This window comes from Vulpes vulpes, chromosome 1 (assembly GCF_048418805.1).
Source record: "Vulpes vulpes isolate BD-2025 chromosome 1, VulVul3, whole genome shotgun sequence".
Taxonomy (NCBI): domain Eukaryota; kingdom Metazoa; phylum Chordata; class Mammalia; order Carnivora; family Canidae; genus Vulpes; species Vulpes vulpes.
In genome coordinates, this window is record NC_132780.1 from 165,999,791 (window position 1) to 166,024,414 (window position 24,624).

General features: G+C 37.7%; 1 protein-coding gene and 1 pseudogene across 9 annotated transcripts in view; one reads left to right on the forward strand and one right to left on the reverse strand.

Moving 5' to 3' along the window:
• Positions 1–209: 209 nt before the first annotated feature.
• LOC112926416 (beta-secretase 2 pseudogene) lies at positions 210–1,538 on the reverse strand (annotated as a pseudogene).
• A 17,835-nt stretch (positions 1,539–19,373) lies between these two features.
• The window catches only part of SENP6 (SUMO specific peptidase 6), a 117,596-nt gene continuing 112,345 nt past the window's right edge, over positions 19,374–24,624 (forward strand). For 6 of the 9 annotated variants that reach the window (XM_072735580.1, XM_026007380.2, XM_072735584.1 and 3 more), the window contains exon 1: positions 19,378–20,139. In XM_072735580.1, the coding sequence (XP_072591681.1) occupies positions 20,088–20,139 (52 nt within the window). In that variant the 5' untranslated portion in view covers positions 19,378–20,087. Of the gene's footprint in view, positions 20,140–24,624 lie in introns of all 9 variants that reach the window. The other 3 variants (XM_072735593.1, XM_072735619.1, XM_072735608.1) reach the window with 2 other exon arrangements.

Here is a 24,624-nt window from a genome sequence, read left to right on the forward strand (position 1 = left end):
TCAGCCATAAATACTTAAGAAAATAATCACATTAACATTGATCACATTAATCATATTAGTAATAAAAAAATCAGTATTAGTAATAATAATCCTAACAGCCTGTATCTAAAGAAAATTTGATGTTTATTCATTTGTATATCATTTGTATTCTGAATTATCTTAGCACATGACATATTACAGCATGGACTTAACCATATAAAGGGTCTATGTCAAGCCATCTAAATAGATTTGCTTTTCAAAATACCAAAAGATCTTGTTTTTCTACTACAAGCATACCTCATTTTATTGCCCTTCACTTTATTGTAGTTCACAGCTACTGTATTTTTTTTTTTTTTTTTTTTTTTTACCAATTAAAGATTTGTGTCAACTTTGCCTCAAGCAAGTCTTTTGTCAATAGTTTTACTACAGCATTTCATGTACGGGGCAGGTGCCGACACTGGAAGGGAAGTAGCAGCAGGATGATTAGGAGAAGAAGGATGATTCCACACACGCTCAAGAGAGTATAGGAGACGATCCACAAAATGGGATCATTCAAAGACAGGGCGGGGACGCAGTTGCTGGTTATGTTGTCTGTCGAGAAGGGCCCAGAAATTTCAGACACTGGAGCACCTGCAATTTCTGCACAAGGGCTTGCTGCAAAGCCCACCCTCTTCCAAGCTCTAAGACCACGTAGAAGCCCTCCATCACGGTAGCACCAATCACCAGCGCGTTTGTGGAAGGTGAGATGCCGAATCGGTAACATTTATAATTCAGGCCAGGCCCCATCATGGGCTGGATGTAGAGCTGAGGCAGGATGGTTATGCCGAATGACTGGCTGGAGTTCTCGTCTCTAGGTAGATGGAGATTTTAGGGAAGTAAGACCAAGGTATCTCTGAATTCGTCCAGCAAGCCAGCTGGGACCCAGTCCAGAAACCATCAGAGAATTCTGAAATCAGAGACGTGCGGGTCACGGCTTCAACCAGCACATTGAACACCTTCTGGGGCAGGCGCAGAAGCGTGGTACCGCTATCCACGATGGCCTTGTCTGCGTTATATTCTCTGCAGTCCAGATTCAGACTCTGGCCTCCAATTTCCAACTTCAGAATTTCTATCTGATAATACCACGCCTCCTTAATACGGGTATACCAGATGTCTCCTTTGTACAAACTCGGTTCAGTTCCACCCAGGACAAGACTACCTCCGTTGGTACCAGATCCAGCTACGGGCAGCCCCGCCCCCCACATCTGCATGGAGAAGACGTTGGGGATCTTCGCCGGCGCCACCAGAGAATCAAAGAATGTCTCCAGGGAACTGGATGGCTTGGCCAGAGCAGCATATGCGAGTTCAAGTGTCCCATTCCATTTGATACCAGGCAGAAAGAAATTCTCGGACTCAAAGATAGTGGCAACGTTGACAAGGAAGGAGCTGTTAAAGCCTTTGGGGATGGTGACAAAGTCCTCCCCAACGAAGTCAGTCCAGCTCCCTTGCGTGTACTTCGCAGTGACATCAAAGCCCTTGGAGCGGTACGTACTGGACTTGTCTGCGTAGGAAGTACGACATCACTTCATGTCTCTGTGTCACATTTCAGTAATCTCACAGTATTTCAAACTTTATCATTACTATCATGTTTGTTATGGTGATTCGTGATCAGTGATCTTTGATAGAGCTATTGTAATTGATGGGAAGACACAAACCACACCCATATAAGACAGTGAATGTAATCAATAAATGTGTATCTGATTGTTCTATCAACTGGCTGTCCCTCCCATCTCTCTCCCTCTCTTTGTGCCTCCCTATTCACTAAAACAAAACAATATTGAAATTAGGCCAATTAATAACCCTATAATGGTCTGTAAGTGTACAAATGAAAGGAAGAATCTCACTTCTCTCACTTTAAATTGAAAGCTGGAATGATTAAACTTAGTGAGGAAGGCATGTCAAAAGTTAGGCCTTTCATGCAAGTTAGCCAAGTAGTAAGTACAAAGGAAAAGTTCTTGAAGGAAATTTAAAATGCTATTCCTGTGAACAAATGAATGATAAGAAAGCAAAAGAGCAATATGACTGCTTATTGACAATGCCCCTGGTTACCCAAAAGCTCTGATAGAGAAGAACAGTGAGATTCATGTTTTCATGCCTAACATAACATCCATTCCACAGCCCATTGATCAAGAAGTCATTTCAACTCTCAAGTCTTATTTAAGGAATACATTTCATAAGACTAAAGCTGCCATAGATAGCAATTCCTCTGATGGATCTGGGCAAAGTAAATTGAAAAATTTCTGGAAAGGATTCTCTGTTCCATTAGAGATACCATTAAGAATCATTGTGTTCACAAATTCCTTTAGCTTGTTTGTCCTGGAAACTCTTTATCTCTCCGTCTAGTCTGAATGACAGCCTTGCTGGATAAAGTATTCTTGGCTGTATTATTTTCCCACTTAGCACATATGGAAAATTTATTATGGTCTTATTTTAAGAAATTGCCACAGCCAACTCATCATTCAACAGCCACCATCTTGATCAGTCAACAGCCATCAACATCAAAGCAAGGACTTCCACCAGCAAAAGATTAACTCACTAAAAGCTCAGATGATGACTAGCATTTTTTAGCAATAAGATATTGTTATTTAAAAAAAAGATATTGTGATTTAAGATATATATATTAAGATATATATATGTATATATATATATTTAGACATAATGCTTTGCACATTTAATAGACTTCAATATAGTATAAAAAGAACTTCTAGGGCAGCCCCGGTGGCTCAGTGGTTTAGTGTCACCTTCAGCCCAGGGCCTGATCCTGGAGACCCAGGATCAAGTCCTACATCAGGCTCCCTGCGTGGAGTCTGCTTCTCCCTCTGCCTGTGTCTCTGCCTCTCTCTCTCTCTCTCTCTTTCTCTCTGTATCTCTCATGAATAAATAAATAAAATATTTTTTTTTAAAAAAGAACTTCTATATGTACTGGGAAACCAAAAATTTCATTTGACTTGCTTTACTGCAATGTTTGCTTAATTATGATGGTCTGGAACTGAACCCACAACATCTCCAAGGTATGCTTATATGTTGTCTCTAATACTCTGGCATAGATATAGGAAAGTTTCCTAAGGGATTCCAGCATTTTTGTGTATTTAAAGCTCATGGGTAGCACACATTAAGAAAGAAGTATGGCTGATTTTTTTTAAAAACAAAGACTGAATTATAATAAGTACAACATAAATATATAAATGCAAATATACATACAAGAAGGCAGGCAGGATAGTTAGTACTTGAAGTCATAACAATGTTGTACCGTGTTTTATGATTCCTCTGAGTTTGTCTCATGGACACAGCACATACTTAAAATAATTTTGTGGGGGCACCTGGCTGGCTCAGTTTGTTAAGTGACCACCTTCAGCTCAGGTCATAATCCTGGGGTCCTGGGATCCAGCCCCAAATAGGACTCCCTGTTCGGGGGGGGGGGGGCTGCTTCTCCCTTTCCCTCTGCCCTTGCCCCTGCTTTTGTTTTCGCTCTGTCTCTCTCTCTCTCTGTCAAATGAATAAACAAAATCTTTAAAAAAATAAAAAATAACAATTTTGTGATTAGGAGCTTAAATTTAGTGACTAAAGGTTAAAATTAAAAGAAGAAGATTAGGAATATCTGAAAAATATAAGACTACCTAGTGAGTTGTTTTGGTCATGCTAAATAGGAGAGGAAAAATATAATAAAGATCAATGAAATCAAGAACTGGTTCTTTGAAATGATAAACAAAATTGATAAAACTTTACCAGAGTCATCAGGTAGAAAAGAAGGAACAAATAAATAAAAGCCAAAGTGAAAGAAGAGAAGGAACAAATGACACCTCAGAAATGCAAAGGATTATAAGAAACCACCATGAAAAAAGTATATGCTAACAAACTGGACAACTTAGAAGACATTGATAAATTCCTAGAAATATACAATCTTCTGAGACTGAATGAGAAAAAAAAATCTGAACAGACCAATCAGTAGCAATGAAATTGAATCAGTAACCAAAAAACTTCCAGCAAACAAAAGTCTAGGATCAGATGTTTTCACAGATGAATTCTACCAAAGGTTTAAAGAAAAGTTAATGCCCATTCTCCTCAAACTATTCCAAAGAAGAAGAAGAAGAAGAAGAAGAACAAGAAGAAGAAGAAGAAGAAGAAGAAGAAGAAGAAGAAGGAAAGTTTCTAAATACAGCATACGAGGCCAGCATTACCCTGATACTAAAATCGAAAATATTATAAAAAAAGGAAACTACAGGTCAATGTATCCTTGATGAACATAGATGCAAAATTCTCCAACAAAATATCAACAAACCTCTTTCAACAATACATTCTTTCAAAAGGATCATTCAGGGGATGCCTGGATGGCTCATGGATGAGTGTTTTTGCCTTCGGCTCACAAAGTAATCCTGGGGTCCAGGGATTGAGTCCCACAGGGAGCCTGCTTCTCCCTCTCCCTATGTCTCTGCCTCTCTCTGTGTCTCTCATGAATAAATAAATAAAATCTTAAAAAAAAAAAAAAAGATCATTCAGGGCGTTTGGGTGGCTCTGTCCGATAAGTGTCTGCCTTCCATTCAGGTCATGATCTCAGAACCCTGGGATCCCAGGTGCTCCACATCAGGCTCCCTGCTCAGCAAGGAATTTGTTTCTCTCTCTCCCTCTGCCGCTTCCACTGCCTGTGCTCTCTCTCTCACTTGCTCTCTCAAATAAGTAAAATCTTAAAAAAACAAAACAAAACAAAAACATCATTCGGGGGTGCCTGGGTGGCTTAGTCGATAAAGTGTCCAATTCTTAGTTTCAGCCCAGGCTGTGATCTCAGGGTTGTGAGACTCAGCCCTGAATGGGGCTCTACACTCAGCGGAAAGTCTACTTAAGATTCTTTCCCTCTCCCTCTGCCCCGCTCCACCACTCACATGTGTGTGTGTGCTCTCTCACTCAAATAATCTTTTTTTTTTAAGTATCATTAAAAAAAAAGGATCATTTTTCATGATTCAGTGGGATTTTATGCAAGAATGATTCAAATATTCCCAACTCAATCAATGTGATATATCAAATAAATGAAGGATAAAAATATGTCATTATCTCAACAGATACAGAATAAGCATTTGACAAAATTCAACATCCAAAAAGTTAGTGTAGAGGATAAAAAAAATTCAACATAAGGGCATATATGACAAACCTATAGCTAACGTCATACTTAATGGTAAAAAACAAAGCTATTTCTCTAAGATTAGGAACAAGACAAGGATGTATGCTCTCACCATTTTTATTCAACATAGTACTGGAAATTCTAGCCACAGCAATCAGACAACAAAAAGCAATGAAAGGCATTCAAATTGGTAAGGAAGAAGTTAAACTGTCACTATTTGCAGATGACATGATATTATATATAGAAAACCCTTAGGACTCCAGAGACCAAAAAACTCTAAAAACTAATAAATGAATTCAGTCAAGTTACAGGGTACAAAGTTAATACACAGAAATTGATGTGTTTCTATACTAATAATGAAGTAGAAAGAGAAGAAAACAATTACAATGGCACCAAAAAGAATAAAACAAAGGAATAGGGATCCCTGGGTGGCGCAGCAGTTTAGCGCCTGCCTTTGGCCCAGAGCACGATCCTGGAGACCTGGGAAGCCACCCAGGCACCCATATCCCATGTCGGGCTCCCGGTGCATGGAGCCTGCTTCTCCCTCTGCCTATGTCTCTGCCCCTCTCTCTCTCTCTCTGTGACTATCATAAATAAATAAAAATTTTAAAAAATAAAAAAAAAACTTAAAAAAAAACAAAGGAATAAAATTAACCAAGGAGATGAAAGACCTGTATTCTGAAAACTATAAAACACTGATGAAAGAAACTAAAGACTATACAATGTATCCTGTGTAATGTATATAAATGTTGACCTGTGTTGTACACCTGAAATTCATATAATATTGCTTGTCAACTACATTTGTAAAATTCCTTTTTCCAGTATGTACAAAAATAAATAAGTAAATAGATGTACTACATACATGACAATAATGTTACAGGGTTATTGCCTTAGGTGTTTAGTTTTTTGTTTTGTCTTAGGTGTTTTTTAATTTCAGTTGTCAGTCTGTAGTAATAGATTTGTAATAATTCATGCACATTGCCTTTTCTTCTAGGAATTAACAAGTATAATTGTTATCCATTTTCATATTCAAAATTACAACCGTGCCTCTATTCTCTTATGACACTATAAAATAACATTGACTATATTCCCTACGGTGTATCTTTTATCCCCATGAGTTATTCCATAACTGAAAGCCTGTATCTCCCACTCCACTTCACCATTTTGCCAATTCCGCTGCTTGCCTCTCCTCTGGCAAATACCAGTTTGTTCTCTGTATTTGTGGATTTGTTTCTGCTTTTTGTTTGTATTGCTTTTTAGATTCCACATATAAGTGAAATCGTATGATATTTGTTTTTCACTGTCTGACTTATTTCACCTTGCACAATGCCTTCAAGATCTATTCATGTTATTGCAAAATGGCAAGATCTCATTTTTTTCTATGGCTGAAAATATTTCATTGTAAATGTATATATAAGGAAGTGTGGTATATGCATTCTTCTATCAATGGACACTTAGGTTGCTTCCATATCTTGACTATTATAAATAGTGCTGCAATAAACATAAGGGTGCAGAGACCTTTTTAGGTTAGCATTTTCATATTCTTTGGGTAAATACCCAGAATAGAATTCCTGGGTTATATGGTATTTCTTTCTTTCTTTTTTTTTTTTTTTAAGATTTTACTTATTTATTCATGAGAGACAAAGAGACAGAGAGAGAGAGAGAGAGGCAGAGACACAGGCAGAGGGAGAAGCAGGCTCCATGCAGGGACCCCAATGTGGGACTGGATCCTGGGTCTCCAGAATCAGGTCCTGGGCTGAAGGCGGTGCTAAACTGCTGAGCTGCCCTATATGGTATTTCTATTATTGATTTTTCAAGGAACCTCCATACCGTTTTCCACACTGGCCATGCCATTTTACATTCCTGCCAACAGTGCACAAGTGTTCTCTTTTCTCCACATCCTTGACAACACTTACTATTTTTTGTCTTTTTGATGATATCTCATTGTGGCTATTTGTATTTTCTTATTGATTAGTGATGTTGAACATATTTTCTTATGTCTGTTAGTCATCTGTATTCCTTTTTTGGAGAAATGTCTATTCAGGTCCTCTGCCCTTTTTTTTTTTTGCCCATTTTTTTTCATTGGATGTTTGGGTTGTTTTGATTGAGCTGTATGAGTACTTTATATACTCTGGATATTAACCCTTTATCAGTTGTATCTTTTTCAAATATCTTCTCTTATTCAGTAAGCTGCCTTTTTGTCTTGTTGATGGATTTCTTCACTGTATAAAAGCTTTTTTGGTTTGATGTAATCCTATCTTTTAGTTTTGCTTTTGTTATCCTTGCCTAAGGAGGCATATCTATATCTATCTATATCTATGTATCTGTATCTATATGTATATCTATATCTATAGTAATGGCCAATGTCCAAATGTTAAATGCTTTTGTTTTCTTCTAGAGTTTTTTTTTATGGTTTCTGGTCTTATATTTAAGTTATTAATCTATTGTAAGTTTATTTTTGTATAGGGTAGGAGAGTGATCCAGCTTAATTCTTTTGTATGTAGCTGTCCAGTTTTCTCAGCACCATTTACTGAAGAGACTGTCTTTCCCACATTATATATTCCTGCCTCCTTTATTATAGATTAAATGACTATATACATGTGCACTTATTTTTGGACTCTCTATTCTGCTCCATTGATCTATGTGTTTATTTTTGTGCCAGTACTATACTGTTTTGATTATTACCACTTCATAGTAGATCTTGAAATCTGGGATTCTGATACCTCTAGCTTCATTTTTCTTCTCAAGATTGTTTTGGCTATTTGGGGCCTTTTGTGGTTCCATACAAATTTTGGAATTATTTGCTCTAGTTCTGTAAAAAATAATATTTTGAGATGGATTTTATTAAATCTACAGATTGTTTTGGTAGAATGGACATTTTAAAAGATTAATTCTTCCAATCCATGAGTAAGCTGTATCTTTCTACTCATTTGTGTCATCTTCAATTTCATTTACCAACATCTTACAGTTTTCAGAGTACAGATCTTTCACCTCTTTGATTACATTTATTTTCAGTGTTTTATTCTTTTTGGTACAGTTGCACATGGGATTATTTTCTCAATTTCTATTTCTGATAGTTTGTTAGAGGTATATTAAAATGCATTATTTCTATATACCATATTATTAGTATACAGAAATATTTCTGTACATTAGTTTTGTATCCTGAATTGACTTATTAGTTCTGAGAGTTTTTTGGTGGAGTGTTTGGGGTTTTCTATATAACACCATGTCATCTGCAGATAGTGACAGTTTAACTTCTTTACCAATTTGGATGCAAATCATTTCTTTGTGTTACGTGATTGCTGTTGCTAGGACTTTAGTACTATATTGAATACTAACTGTGAGGGTGGACATACTCGCCTTGTTCCTGTTCTTAGAGGAAAAGCTCTCTGTTTTTCACCAGTGAGTATGATGTTAGCTATTGGTTTGTCATACATGGCCTTTATTATGTTGAGTTAAGTTTCCTTTATACCTGCTTTGTTGAGTTTTACCATAAATGGATGTTAAATTTTCTCAAGTGCTTTTTCTGCATCTATTGTAGTGATCATATGATTTTTATCCTTCTGTTTGTCAATATGATGTATCAACTTGATTGATTTGCAGATATTGAACCATCGTTGGTTTCCTGGAATAAGTCCCACTCGATCATGGTATATGAAGTGCATCAATTTAGGAAGGAGAACTACAGAAGTGTTCCTGGAACTTTTCAGGTGACTATAAAACAATTAAAAATTACTTTAAAAAAAAGATAATATGTATACAATAAATTACAAAAATCAAAACAGTAAAAAAAAAGAAAGAAAAGTAAATCTCCCATCCATCTTAGTTTTCTTCACAGAAGAAAATGACTGCTACCAGTTTCTTAGGGCTAAAACAATCTTCTTTTACATGATTTTTATGATTTATCTTCTTCAAAACTGTTTATTCCCTCTGTACTTCCACTTCAGTTGTCTCCTACCTTAAACCATATACTTATTCTACATAGTATAGTCATGAAGAGGACCAGTTCTTCACAGTCTGAAAGAGTCTAATACAAGAAACATGTAACTGCTAAAGTTAATCAATGTATCAAAATGATGATAATGGACTTTGGATACTTTCCTTCAATATGAAAGAGAACTTCTCTTTAATCAAGGTGTATTTTCAGACTATTGGTTTATCTGAGGCAATCACTATGCCAGAATGAGTTATATAAATCAGGCACACCTTGGAACTGGGGGGTCAGTCCCCCAAAGCCATGGTGGCTAAACAATGGGACAAGGTAAAAATGGACCCTCAGGGTTTGGGACCTAAAGTCTATGTGTGACACTGACACAAATTTGAAGAAGACATAATTTATTTGATTCTTAAATTAGAAATCCAAAACAAAATGCATGACTTGACTAAGATTGTGAGGATAAGTTAAGTATACTTACCTACACAGGACTAGGCAATGTTCTTCTACAGACTTAATAGAAAATTATTACAAAATTATTCCATATTATAATCCAGTGTTTATTGGAATAAAGACATCTTTTGATGATATAACAAGTATTCAGGAGAATACCAATTTCTGTGTATGACCACAAAGCTACTCATGTTGGAAGACTGCTGAGATCAATAACTGGGATTTGACTAATGTTGCTTTCACTTTATTTTACTATTAAATTAGCAAAAAGAAATACGAAACTTAAACAAGCTATAGTGGTATAAATGAGTGGAAGGTATTCCCTAATGCTGTTCCTTTCTCACAGAGTTAGGTCCTAAGTTCTGCCACTGGGGAGAGGTCAAGTCTATATTCAAGGACTGATCCTATTGCCACAAGAGAAAAAAAAAGTTTTGCATCATAATGCACCATTGGGCCTTACTAAAATTTCAGTCCAGTAGGCTTGGCTATAAGCCACCAGGCCTATAATATATCCAGACTCAGAAACATAAAAGTATATAAATTATAAGATAATTTAGCAAATATTTATTGCATACCTACCAAATGTTCAAAAACATGCCAGACACTGGAAAATGACAAATTTATTTTTTGTATCTAACTTTTATATTTGGTTTGATTTCACTGCCAGAGATACATATACACCCATTTTGAGGGAAGGTAGAGATTCCTGTGATGTTTTATTTGTGCAACAACTATCTCAATAACATCTCAAAAACATTTATCAAGCAGCTGATTGAACTGTGGTCCAGGAATCTTTTTCTCCCATGGTGGTATTATTGCAGAAGATTTTACATTATCACAGCAATTAAAAAAAACATTCTTAGGAATATGAGCCCAAATATTCCTAGTTCATAAATGATATTCCAGACAGGTTCTAAATCCAGACACTAAAGACAGCCTAACCTATACACTTGCCTTAAACAGATCAGCTATTTAAAATTGTTTCCAAGTAGCCCGATTTAGTCATTATAGTAGGTAAAAAGGAAATAGCATCAACTTCCTGTTCCTCTATTCTTTCATGCCTAGCCTCAGGGTGGACTGCTCTTCTAGTTCAAATAGTCTCCCCTTTTGGATAGATATGACTGGCTACTGACATCGTGTTAATGGCTCCCTAAGACCATGGCTTGTCCATAAGTCATCCACAAGCCCTTTCTGGGGAAGTAGCTACAGAAGCAAGCTAGGGTCTCAGAGCTAGTGTTTGCACCTCTCATTCAGATTTTACATAATGCTCTCTAGCCTGTTCCTGTCTATAGAAATGGGACTTGTCCTACACTGCCAAATTTGTTACATAAGAGGCAAGGGACTTTGCATAGTAAAGATCCATTCATAAAACCAAATACCTAAATGCTTTATCTTGCTTAGAACTACAAAGGTCGGTGATAAATAGGAAATAAAATACTTTCATGGGCAAGAGAGATGCTGAACAATACAAAATGTTCTGAAATTCACTATATAATACATTCCAATCCAAAACATTACTAAATTATGACTACTTCCCAAGAAGAAATAATCATAAATGTTCTTTAAGTAATTTCTTATTAAAAGCCTGACATCTCCTTCCATCTCCCCAAATGAGACTATTTCATAAGAACCTAAATCTCCAGTTTGTCACATTATGGATAATTGCTGGTATCTATTCTTAAGAATATTATACTGTTTGCCTTTCTAATACATTGAAACCAAGGTTGTAGTACATGGCTATATTATAGTCACCATGTAAATTCTATACCTTTAATAAACCAAGCTTTGCAACATTATGTTTTCACAATATTAAGACAAATCTAAATTTTCCATAATTATTTTCTAGGCAAAGATCAAATGACATAATTCAAGATAGCTATTGATTTTAAGGTAAAACCAAGTGAAAGTACCAACAGTTGACCATTTTTGACATACAAAACCAGTAACTTCGTTTGATTCCACCTAATTCCATGTGTTTTTCAAGAATAATGTGCACAAACCAAATACTAATCATCATAACAGAGAAATAGTAGAGGAATCAACTGCAATTACTTAGAATTGTCATAATGGACACATAAAATATTTTCCCACATCCAAGAATTTGTGTGGTTTTCATACCTAAAATCTTAAACCCATAAGGACGAGCAAGGCCTGACAGAAGAGGATAAATATATAAACTGGGAAAATCCATAATGACCATATTTTTGTTTCAAGAAAAGGCATATTTTTAGGGGCACTGGGTGGCACAGTGGTTGAGCATCTGTCTTTGGCTCAGGTCGTGATCCCAGAGTCCTGGGATCGAATCCGGCATCAGGCTCCCCACAGGGAGCCTGCTTCTCCCTCTGCCTATGTCTCTGCCTCTCTCTCTGTGTCTCTCATGAATAATTAAATAATTTTTTAAAAGATACATTTTTTTTAAAAGAAAATGATAAGATAACACCGTTAAACTCTGGAAGCTCAAGAAAGATGTCTAAAAAAACATAGATTTATTTATTAGCTTAAAATCATTCAAAAATACTAAAAAACACTAAGAAGAAAGTAAGTTACCTATAATCCAAAAACTATTTAAAATTCCATAGAAAAGACAAGGTCCTTCATATCAACCTTCTAACCCCTTTCCTCTGAAATAGCCTAACTACACAGATAGTTACATTTACTTATAAACTTATTTTTGTAAAAATGAAATTCAACTGTAATTTGCTTTTTCTTTTTTAATTAATCACAGCTACTTTCCTGATCAGCACAAACAGATCTCTTTCACTGGTTTAAATAGCTGTAAGTATCATCATTAAGTAAACAGTCTGATATATTTCATCATTTCTTTATCCTTGTGATAGATTTTTCAGCACTTATTCTGTTTGTATGACTGGAAAATGACTGTGTCCTCTTTACACTAGGGTGGTAGACAAAGGTTTGGTAAACTTTGAAGTCATCAAAGCACCTTCTTGAAAAATACAACTTAGAAAATAACCTACATTTGTTTTAGACTATGTTATCTTGAGGAATAAAAGAATAGAGAAAGAAAAGCAGTAAGAAACATACACATATACATAAACAGATGTGTAGTTGGAGAAAGACAAAGTGATTATCTCACACGTTTATGTTTATAATGAGACAATATTAAGAAAATGAATAAGGAAGCTAGTTATATATATATTATAAAATGAAATTTTATAAAAATTTTTATGAAATTTTTAATCTCATAAGGTGAAGGTGTTTAAAGTCTAAAACTCTGAGTGCAAGTTAACTTACTTTTTTCATGCTTTGAGGATTTGTATTTGTTGACTTGTTCAAGAAATGAAGCAGTTTAAATTACAAAGTGAAGTTAATGAAAAATCTCAATCATCTTTAGTTGGAAGCAGCACTACAGGACAGCATTTTCAGAAAATTATGTTGCAAGCTACTACTATATTGCTTTTGCTGTTATTAACTGGAGACAAAGAACTGAGGGATAAAAAACCAGAAAGAAGGCCATCAGCAGACTTCAATAAACAGGGCAAATAGTGAAAATCTAAATAAATACATTTTGTTACCATTTTTATGCATTGTTTCATGTATAAAATTTTACTTCTGGCCAATGATGATATTCTATCTTTGGGATCACTACCATACGATAATGAAAAAGGGGAGCATGAACTTTGGAGTCGAGATGGATGTGGGCTAAAATCCCAGCTCTATACTTTTCTGGCTGAGTCATCTTGGAAAAGTTATTTAAACTTTTGGGTCTCAGTTTCCATTCCAGGACAAAAATAACATAGATGCTGTTGTTAGTATATGTCAACAAATATTGGTTAGGATATGTAGCTAATATACCTAGCAAATCATATTGAGAGCACTGCCTTTGCATAAACGAAACACACTACTCCAAGCACTGGTATTCTCAGCTCATTCCCATCACCTTTGAGCTTATTAGAAATGCAAATTCATGGGGCCCACTCAGATTTACTAAATTAGATGGAACCCAGGAAATTGTTTTATAATTTCTCCAATTGAATTTTGTGCATGTTAAAGTTTGAGAACTCTGCCTCAGAATCCAGCTAGACATGATTTTCATGTGATAATTTCCATTAAAGGATCCAGCAGTCATTTACATTAGGCACAGGAAGCACAGTGCCTGTGGCCTATGATACTTTCAGAGGCTTATAAAAAAAAAGTTTTAATATTATTTCTTCTAAAATCTGAAGAAAAAAATAACATAATGATAATAAATATGTAATAATGAATTCAGCCTGGAATCCAGCCTTAAAAACACTAAGTTTAAATTTTTTTTTAAAAATATAGTTTCAGGGGCACTTGGGGGGCTCAATCAGTTAGGCATCTGCCTTCGGCTCAGGTCATGATCTCAGTCCTGGGATCCAGCCCTGCATCTGGCTCCCTGCTCAGCAGGAAGTCTGCTTGTTCCTCTGTCCTTCCCCCTGCTCATTCTCTCTCTCTCTCTCAAATAAATGTAATCTTTAAAAAATATATATAGTTTCAAATATAGCACTATAAATCTGGCTTTGAAAATCTTTGGCAGCCCCGGTGGCTCAGAGGTTTAGTGTCACCTTCAGCCATGGGTGTGATCCTGGAGACCCAGGATCGAGTCCCACATCGGGCTCCCTGCATGGAGTCTGCTTCTCCCTCTGCCTGTGTCTCTGCCTCTTTCTCTCTCTCTGTGTCTCCAATCAATCAATAAATAAAATCTTAAAAAGAAAAAAAACTTTAATGTGTTTCTTGTGGAAGAAGAGACTTAAGAAAGCCAAAGTGCCTAGGGTCCAGGAAAGTCAAATTCAACCCCGTCACCTCAAAACTTCACTTTTCATTTATTAATGCTGATACTGAAGATATCTGGTAGGAACTATTATAAGAAACCTATGTTATTCTGAGGATACATTTACTGACAATTTAAAAAATATTAGTTCGAGCTTCACTTAATCAAAAGCTTAAAAATTTAAACATTAAAATTTTAGCCAATAAACTACCTACTGAAGTTCTAGGAAAAAACCTGCCATATGGGACAGGGACAAAAAGCATGGACTAAAAGAAGAAATGGAAATAATAAAGGAGCTTCATATGAAGCATGATAGGGTTAAATAAGAGCAAAAATAAGATAATCAACAAGTTGAAAGTGAAGTGGAATATTATAATGTAGAAATTATATTAAGACAAACTTAAAACCTACTTATAACAAATTTATACATTATTCTCATTTAAGACTAACTGTTCACTTTATCTGACACAAATGCATTTAGCCCTTCAAAAACTATCAACCAGACATAATTTGCAGAACCTACTGCCTTCCGAATTGTATTTAGTAATGGACTATGTATTGTGCTTTTAAGTGTAGTGCTTAGGGACACCTGGGTGGCTCGGTGTTTGAGCGTCTGCCTTTGGCTCAAGGTGTGAAATCCCAGGTCTGGGGATAAAGAGTCCCACATTGGGCTCCCTGTGAGGAGCCTGCTTCTCCCTCTATGTCTCTATATCTCTTATGAATGAATAAATAAAATATTTTTTTTTAAAGTGTAGTGCTTAAAAGAACAAGATTGAGAATTGTGTTTTCCAAGAAATATATGTGTTTAAACTGGGTTACTTTTTTATTAATAACTATTCAGCATAAAATATGAACCAGTTTATTCTAGTACAGTTGACCCTTGAAAAAGGCAGGGGTTGGGGCACCCATGTCCCCATGCAATGGAAAATCTGCATATAATTTTTGATTCTCCAAAAACTTAACTACTAACAGCCTACTGTTGACTGAAGTCTTCCTGATAACTTAGTCAATTAACATATTTTGCATGATATATGTATTATATATTATATTCTTATAATAAAATAAGCTAGACAAAAGGAAATGTAATTTAAAAATCACAAGGAAGAAAAAATAGTAAGGGAGAGAAAATACACTTTTAGTACTGTACTATATTGAAAAAATTCCACATTATTGTAAGTGGACCCATGCAATTCAAACCCAAGTTGGGCAGGGGTCAACCACAGTTTTGTATGCAACATTTTAAATCTGGCTAAAATAGAGGAAACACCAGCTGTGATACAAAAGAAGAATTTGTAGCCATATTCAGAGAGAAAGCTTTGTTATTATATATCCATTACCAACTCAAGTCCTCCTTTTGTCAGTTCCTGGCCTCTTCAAAAGTTGTTTCAGCACTTAATCTTCAAAGCCAGGCCCTAGCTTCATATATGGATTGCTGATCCTTTTTAAGGCATTTATCATAGATTTCTACCACAATGTTACTTAGGGCAAAGACATTTTCTGGACTTCTGAGAAGATTGAATTAGATGGTTTCTAAGGTTCTAGAATTCTATGATTCTGAATTTTCCTTGGCAAAGATTAGTGTTTTTTTCATTTGTTCATTCATTCAGCAGATATGTATTAACCTACTGATGCAAGGCTCTATTTAGACAAAAAGTGCATTGAGGATGGAGGATAAAACATGTTCAAAGGCTCTGAAGTAGAAAAAAAGATGAAGCATTTGTGGAACTGAAAGAAGTACAAAATGGTTGCAGCTTAATGAGAAGGTGAAAATGCTATTAAGATGAGGCTCATGAAGTAGTTAGGGAGGGCCCAGATCAAGTAAGGATTTAGGATTTTATCCTAAGAGCAACAGGAAACCTTTGAATGGTTTTAAACAGGAAGGTGCTTTGATCTGATTTTTTTTTTTTAAGGCTCATTGTAGCTTTTGTGCGAGAAAGGATTAGAAGATGGGTAGAGAATATGGAATGGCCTGTTTGAAGCTGTTATTACAGTGGTATGGCTGGGAGGTGATCATGGCTGAGACTAGGGTGGGCTCATTAGAAATGGAAAAAAATGTGAATAGATTCAAGACATACCCAAGGATGTAGATTTAATTAAAAAAGCAAGTCAAGAGTGATTCCTAGGTTTCTAGTTTGTGAAAGTAGGTAGATGGCAACACTTTGTATTGAGCAAGAACGCCAGCAAAGGAGTAGCTTTGGGGAGGGTTTCATGTTCTTGGATCCTTTCAAAGGTCCTGTAGTCTGTCTTAATTCTGTTTTCCTCTGAATTCTGTTTGCATAGGATGATTGTGTAGCCTTGCAGATGTTGGTCCTTTGGGCATCACAGTTGACCACTGTGGTTGGAGATGGGATGTTTGCATCACTGAGTTTGGAAGAGTAGGTCTATGGTTTGAACTTGGTAGTGAGCGACCAGACTAAGTGAGTAAAAAAAAACATTAGAGAAGATAGGGCATTAGAAATACAATTTTGGGTGGCAGGACTCTGCTTTGCTTTGTTTTTCCTTTTTTCCAAATTTTCTTTAATGAAATAATTAGAAAAAATGAAGTAGCTTATTATATTCACTTTATTACCCATTCAAACTTAAAATAGTCTAACTTTTCTCCATTAAATTTATTTACTTTTGTGTATTTTTTTTATTGGAGTTCGATATGCCAATATATAGCATAACACCCAGTGTTCATCCTATCAAGTGCCCCCCTAAATTTATCTTTTATGCCAGAATTAAATTGTGTTTAATATGACAAGTTAGCTTACATCTCAATAAAATCTGCTAAATTTAACAATAAAGACATGTTAGACTTTTAATAAAAACTGACTATATATAACTCAGAGATTGATTTTTTTTTCAGAGATTGATTTTGTAATTAGTCATATTTCTAATATTCAAAAGCATTTTCAATAACATCCCTGGGTATCATTCAAAACGTATGTATGAAGAAGGGCTGCTAATTATTTGTAAGTACACTAAATATATATTTGTATATATACAAAATATATCTACATTTCAGGGACATATCCTTAATCTGATGTTTTCTAGGCCTAAATACCTAAATAAAGAGATACATAATAGTACCAATTCTTAATTGATAATGTTCATATAGAAGAGTAGTGATTCCTGAAAAATCTTTATTTTATTTATTCATTTAACGTTTTATTTACACAGAGAGAGAGGCAGATCAGGCCCTGGACTGAAGGCGGCGCTAAACCGTTGAGCTACCCAGGCTGCCCCTGAAAATATCTTTAATCTTATACTTAAATATGGAAACTGCTCATTTCACTTGTAATTGCAGATTCAAAGACTAACTTAAACTGAACGGAAAGGAATTTAGAGGTTTAATCTACTGGTTTTCATAATGTCCCCTAATCAGCAGCATCTTACATCACATGGGAACTTATTAAAAATGCAAAATTTCAGGCACACTCCAGAACTACCGAATCAGAAACTCTAGGGGTGGGGTAGAGCAATGTGTTTTAACAAGATTTTCCATATGATTTTTGATGCCACACTTTTAAAGTTGGAATTATGTGTTCCCATAGTTTAGCTGAAATTCACAACAGAAATAAGACAAAGAACTTTGTCTTAAAAGATCCTAACTCAGATTGCTTAAAAGATATCTTTTATAGAACTCCACCTTGTTTCCCATTCCATGTATATTAGTTTTCTCTAGTTGCTGTAATAAAGTACCACTAACTTAGAACTTAACAAAAATGTGTTACCTTACAGTTCTACAAGGTCAGAGGTCCAGCATATTGTCTCATTGAGCTAAAATCAAGGTGTTTGCTTTGCTTTCTGGAAGCTCTAAGGGAGAATCAGTTTCCTTGCCTTTTCTGGAAGCTGGCTTCCAGAGTCCACCCACATTCCTTGACTTCTGGCACCTTTTTTTCCATTTTCGAAGCCAGTATGCATGTATTAAGCCAGAGACTATTTTTTAAAACTGCATTTTTGGAGACTGTACAAATGAGTCCAGTCACCCACATCTGCCTACCATCCACATGCCTCAGTATATTATACTGTCACTGACACAGACCCTATGTCATAGAGCATCCAACTAGATCATTCAATATACTCAACAAAGATAACCAAGTATAATAATATTACCTTCACTAAATCAGGAAAGATTATTCATTTTAGGATAAGATTTTTAAAGAAGTTTTAAAGGAAAAGGTTTTCTGCTTATGCCTTGTCTAGCAGGACAATTACACCAATTAGAACAATTCATTCCTCAAAGGGACTGCGCATAGTTTTACCGCATCGTTTTAATAGCTGTTGAATTTTTCGTTTTTGAAAGAGGGATAGTGAGGGATTTAAGAAAAATGTTCGCTTAGAGGACCACACACCTGAAAAAAATGGGAGTTTTGGCGGTGGAACTATGCATAACTTGTTTCCTTTTCTGTTATTCTGGATTTTCACTAATGAATGTCTTATTGTCACAATTTCAAAAAGCCAAAGAAGAAAGGAAAAGAAAACCGATTGTGATATAATAACCTGCAATTAATTATAAGGCCTGACCTGTAATTCGAAGGCCTGGCTTTTGAAGTCTCAGGTACTTATGACAGCATTTTTTTTTTTTTTTTTACTGTCATCCAAAATGTATACAATCTTCCTTGTTAAATTATTTTGAAAACTTCTTTTAAAATGAATGAAGACCACAGATCGTTTTCTACAGCCGATTACACTACCTCCACTGTACCTTCCCTCTTCAGTTGCCCATGGTTTAAATTCTAAGGCCTGGTCAGAGAGTGGAACTTCTAACATTTCTTTTTAGGCAATCGTGGTGCCACAGAACCCGATCTCATCACCAGCCTGGCTTCGAAGCGCTCACACACCACCACGTCTGCTTACGGGGCCCTCGGCGGTCAAGATTTTTGGGCGAAACGTGTGTAAAGGCCGAGCCTGCGCTGCGCTGCGCGGGGCCGGGCCTATTGACAGGCACCGCGGCGGGAGCCGCAAGCCTGAGTTCCGTGCGGCGCTGCAGACCGCTCAGCCCTGCAGCCGAGCCCGGGCTCCTGAGGGGGAGCGGCGCTGGGGGCGCTGGGGGCGCTGGGGGCGCTGGGGGCGGCGGCGGCGGCGGCGGCGGGGTGGGGGCGGGAGCCGGGCGGCAGCTCCAGCGCCCGTGGGGGAGGAGCGGCGGCAGCGGCGGCGGCGGCGGCTGGAGCTGCTGTGGCGACGGACGCGAGGCGGTGGCAGAGGAGACCCACCCCTGTCCACATGGACAGTCGCAAAGGCCTCCGCTGATGCATTCACGCCTGGGCGGGGTGGGCGGACGGCCGTAGCGGCGGCGGCGGCTGCAAAAGGGAGCGAAGGGCCTGGGGGCGCCTGACGGTCGCGGAGACCTCGCCGCCCCGGCGCGGCGGCTGCGGCCATTTTACGGCCGGGGGTAGCGAAGGGAGGTGTGTTTGCGTGCTCGCCTTCAGCCTCTCTTCCTGCGGCCCGCGGCTGAGGAGAGCGTCTCAGGCGGCCTGGGTAGGCGGTGGATGGGGAGTCGTGGGCCGAGAGGAACTGGGCCCGGGAAGCGTCGTCGCCGTCGTCGCCGCTCGCGTTGCCCCGGAGGGGCCTGAGGAGAAGCCCAGGCCGCGGGCCTCGCCACCCGCCGGCCCGCGGAGAGGCCCGGAGCGCCCGGCCGGCTTTTGTGTAGGCCCATCCGGACGTGGGAGCGCCGCCCCCCGCCCCCACCCCCACCCCACCCCCACCCCTGACGGCCGAGTTCTAGGCCCGCAACCCTGCGGCGGCTACCCTCGTGCGGCGCGGCCCCTCATCCCGGCGAGCGCGGCGGTGCTGTGGGCCATGGATTAAGAAGGAGGCGGCGTGGGAGGAGGAAGATGGCGGCTGGCAAGAGCGGCGGCAGCGCAGGGGAGATTACTTTTCTGGAAGGTAACATCTATTTCTGCCCTCGCAGGGGGTGGGGTGGGGAAATACAGGAAAGTGTGGGCCCCCCGGCCTCCGGATATTCAGTTATTCGCATTGGGTGGGTTTGGGGTGGGGGTGGGTAGAGGCGCTTGAGGGGGGGGCGGGGGCTGCCGGGGCGATGGCGGGGAGGGGATGGATGTGCTGCGAGCACGCCGGGGTCGAGTCCGCCGATGCTGGGGGCGCTCGGCGCGGGGTCGGGGTGCGGGGGGGTCCGGATGCGAGCTGGAGTTGGTGGGTGCCCTCTGAGGGTGCACCGGTTATAAGTCTTGGACGTTTTAAGATGTTTTTGCTGGTGGCCTAAGGATGAGCAGATCGTTTCCAGATCCTGTCGGATGTTCGTGGAAAAGTTTCAGACGGCTGAGGTGGGGTGAAAGTGGGGGGCAACCTAAGTAGGGAGGGGAGAGGTAGTTCCACTTGGGTATGTTTTTACAGACGCCCTCTGCTCTTTCTGTTTCGCGGAGCTTCAGGCTTCCCTTTTGTAGCCGCTTTTCAGCTTAGCTACGTCCGAGAGTCTTAACGAAACGTGTTTTACTGAAGATATTGTGAACGAATTTATCTGAAAGTAGAGAATGGAGTTCACCATGTCAATTTGGGGACGGTCACCAAAGCTGATTAGACAAAGTTTGGGTGGTTCCATTTTTATTCACTTGTGAGTTAAACATTTGCTTGTAGGTGGATTGAGTCTTAAGAAAAGCTGAATGTTACTGTTGGGAATGGTGATAATGGGTAACAATATTGGTTCTTTGCCCATATAAATAAGGATTCTCCTCTCCCCGCGTCTCCCCCCCCCCCCCCCCGCCCCAATACTGGTAAATTCATTGTGGTTGTGAACCAGGAACTTGAATGTTCTCATTGCTTAATTTGACCCTGGGTGCAGTGTTTACACTGAATTAAATATAAATTGAGTTTATAAATATGTTTAGAAAAAAATGAGCCTACTGTACAGCGATTGTTTAAAAAAAAAAAGGATTAACCACTCTGGATAATTCCACAAAGATGATTTCTACGTACAGTATAAGCAGTACATTTAAAAAATAATTAGAAATATTTCTGAATTGAGAAAGTGTATTCTAACTTTGGTACAAGTGTTCTGTAAGAGTGTAGAGGGATAGGTATTGCCTTGTTTATGGTTTTATTAACATCTGGAGGAGTGCCTGGACCAGAGAGTAGGTCTCCACTATTACTCTAATGAACAAATTGGGCCTAATAGAGGTGGGCAGGGAAAGAAAGCTTAATTTTCTTAATTCTTACTTGAGTATAGCAAAGCAAAAAAAAAAAAAAAAAAACCAAAACCAAAACAAAACAAAAAATCTTAAGGGTAATGAGAGTTTGATAGGAGATTCCTAGTAAGAAGATGGGGAAAATCTTCTAAGTTTATCTGGGTTCATTTCATATTATCTCTGCTCTATGTCCATTTCTTCTTTAGCCAGAATAGATACTTATCAGAGACTAAGAGTGGTGCAGCTTGTGTTACAGGTGGTGCTGTGCTGTTATTTTTTGTTTTGCTATTGGAACGGCCAAAGATGGCTTGCTGATGCTTACTTTAGTGCATTCAGTATGCAGATGATTGATTATAGTTTTGTACTGCAGTTAAGTTTTGGATTTCTGTAGGATTCTGATTCAGTTTAATTTCTGACTAGATGAACATGGGGAAGATGGAAAGAGCATAAATAAAGCCAGCAAATACAGGACTGATTGTGAATTTCAAACTGTTGCTTTTAGTTGAATCTAACTTAAGGGTCTGTGACTGTACAGTTAAAATAAATTTGAGTTTCACCATGTCTCCTTCAGCATTCTCATAAAGAAGGCAAATGATAACTTGTTAGAATAGGAAAAGCAAGGATTTCAGTTTCTCATTATCTGATTTTCATGTATTGTACTGAATCTTAATAAATGGAATGATGCCAGTATTTTTTCTTTTTTTTACATATTTATTTATTTAAGTTTTTATTTAAATTCCAGTTATTTAACATTAGTGTATTAATTTCAGGTGTACAATTTGGTGATTCAACACTTATATACAATTTCCACCATTTGTCACAAGTGTACTCCTTAATCTCCATCACTTATTTAGAAAAAAAGTTTTTTTTTAAGTCTATATTTAATTTTATTATTATTTTTTATTATACATTTATTTTTTATTGGTGTTCAATTTGCCAACATATAGAATAACACCCAGTGCTCATCCCGTCAAGTGCCCACCTCAGTGCCCGTCACCCAGTCACCCCCACCCCCCTCCCACCTTCCCCTTCCACCACCCCTAGTTCGTTTCCCAGAGTTAGGAGTCTTTCATGTTCTGTCTCCCTTTCTGATATTTCCCACTCATTTTTTCTCCTTTTCCCTTTATTCTTTTTTTTACACTTTTAATAATAAAATACTCCACTGTAACTTGCCATACATTTTACACTATCATGTTTATATGTTTTCAAAATATTCCACCATAGGCCTTAGGATTTAATATTTAAACATCAATAGAGTATACTTACTTGCTTACCCTCTGGTAGACTTCTTGAAAAACTAAAGTAGGTTTTCACTCATCAGGTATTTATAGCCATGTATTCTGTGCTAGGCACTGTACCAAGGAGAATACAACAGTGCTTAAGATAATTAGGATCCCTGCCTTCATAGAATTTACATTATAGTGGGAGGGACCTTTAATAAGTAGAAATCAGTCCATTTAGAATAATTTTACCCCATGTTTTCACATAGTTCCCTTTTTCACTTTATCCAGGTCTGCTCAGTCTGGACAGACAACCCACTTAAAATGCCATGCTGCCACACACACAAACACAAGGTATTCCCTTATACTGTTTTATGTTTTCATAATAGCACTTATCACTTGATAAATTTATGTTTTTCAATCTAACTAATATATGAGATCAGTGACTTTGATTTTCACCATCATATTTCTTGCACTTGGAACAATTTGTTGTTAATGAAATAAACAAGATGGTAACAGTATGCTTAAGACTAGAAAAAATACACAGAGCAGTGAAGGAGTGGAAAAGCCATTTTACATGGTATTAGAATCAGGAAAGGGCCACCTGAGGAGGTAACACCTGATTTAAGGTTAAGACCTTAGCTTCAGAATATGGCATAGAGGATGATACCTGTAAAGTTTCCAGATGATACATGGTTCCATTTGTGAAACAAAAAAAGGTCATTATGGCTGAAATGTAGCAAGCAAAGGAGAGAATGATAGGAAAGGGAGCGGGTCTATCACGCAAGATGATGAGTTTTTATTTTATCCTAAGAAGTGGGAAGTCATTGAAGAATTTGTGGCCATGGAGTGCCATGATGTGATTTATCTTTTTAAAAATCACTTTGCTCTGTGCACAATGAATTAGTCAAGAGGAACAGTAAAAGCAGGGACATGAGTTAGAATATTGGAGTAGTCTAAAATAGAGGAGTTAGATAAGTAGATAAAAAGTACTAAAAGGTAAAAACTTCCAGTTATAAAATAATTACAGAGGTGAAAATAACAACATAGGGAATATAATCAGTAATACTGTAATACTGTTGTATAGTAACAAATGGTGACTGCCCTTATAGTAGTGAGCATTGAGTAATGTATAGAATTGTTAAATCAATATATATTGTACGCTTGAAACTAATATAACGTTGTATGTTAATTATACTTCAATAAAACCAGTAGACAGGATTGAATTAGAATGGTAGTGGAAATTGGGGAAGGGTGGATAGACTGAAGATACGTTTGGATGTAGATCTTACAGGACTTCTTGATGCACTGTATTTTGAGAATCAGAGTATGGAAGGAATCATAGATGACTCCTGGGATTTTGGTTGGAGATGTTGGGAGATAATTTTAATTCCATTTACTGAAATGGAGTAGACTGGTAGAGGAATATAGCTCTGCTTTGGTCAGATTAAGTTTGAGATGCCTATTTGTCATCCATGTTCTAAATTATGTTTTATGTCCTTATAACTAACTAAAATGTTAGTTTCCTTTTCTGACTTCATTGGGGAAAAGGAGACCTACTTGCTACTGTTTACTTAATTTTTTTAGTTATAGTATCACTAAAATTGTACAGATTTATTTAGTTAGGCTACAACTTACGTTGACATTTTTTTTCTCTTTCTTTCTCTTCTATTCACTTGAGTTTGTCTTATACCCCTTTTCTACATGTGATAGTAGCTTGGCAGGTTTTTCTTTTCCTTCATTCATTCAGCAGTTATTTACTGAGCAACTGCAGGGTTGTAGGTACTAAAGAGGCAGAGTGATGAGGGGGAAAAAAAAGGTTTCTCCATGGAGTTTCCAGTTGAGTGAGGAGAGTCAGTGATCAAATAATCACACTTGTAAAATTAACAACTGTCAGGCACAAAAAAGGGAATTATTTATTATAACAACTTGATCTAATTAGGGCACTTTGAAGGGTAAGTAGGAGAAGGAAATGTAGAAAATCAGAGCTTTCCAGGCAGAGCAAATGA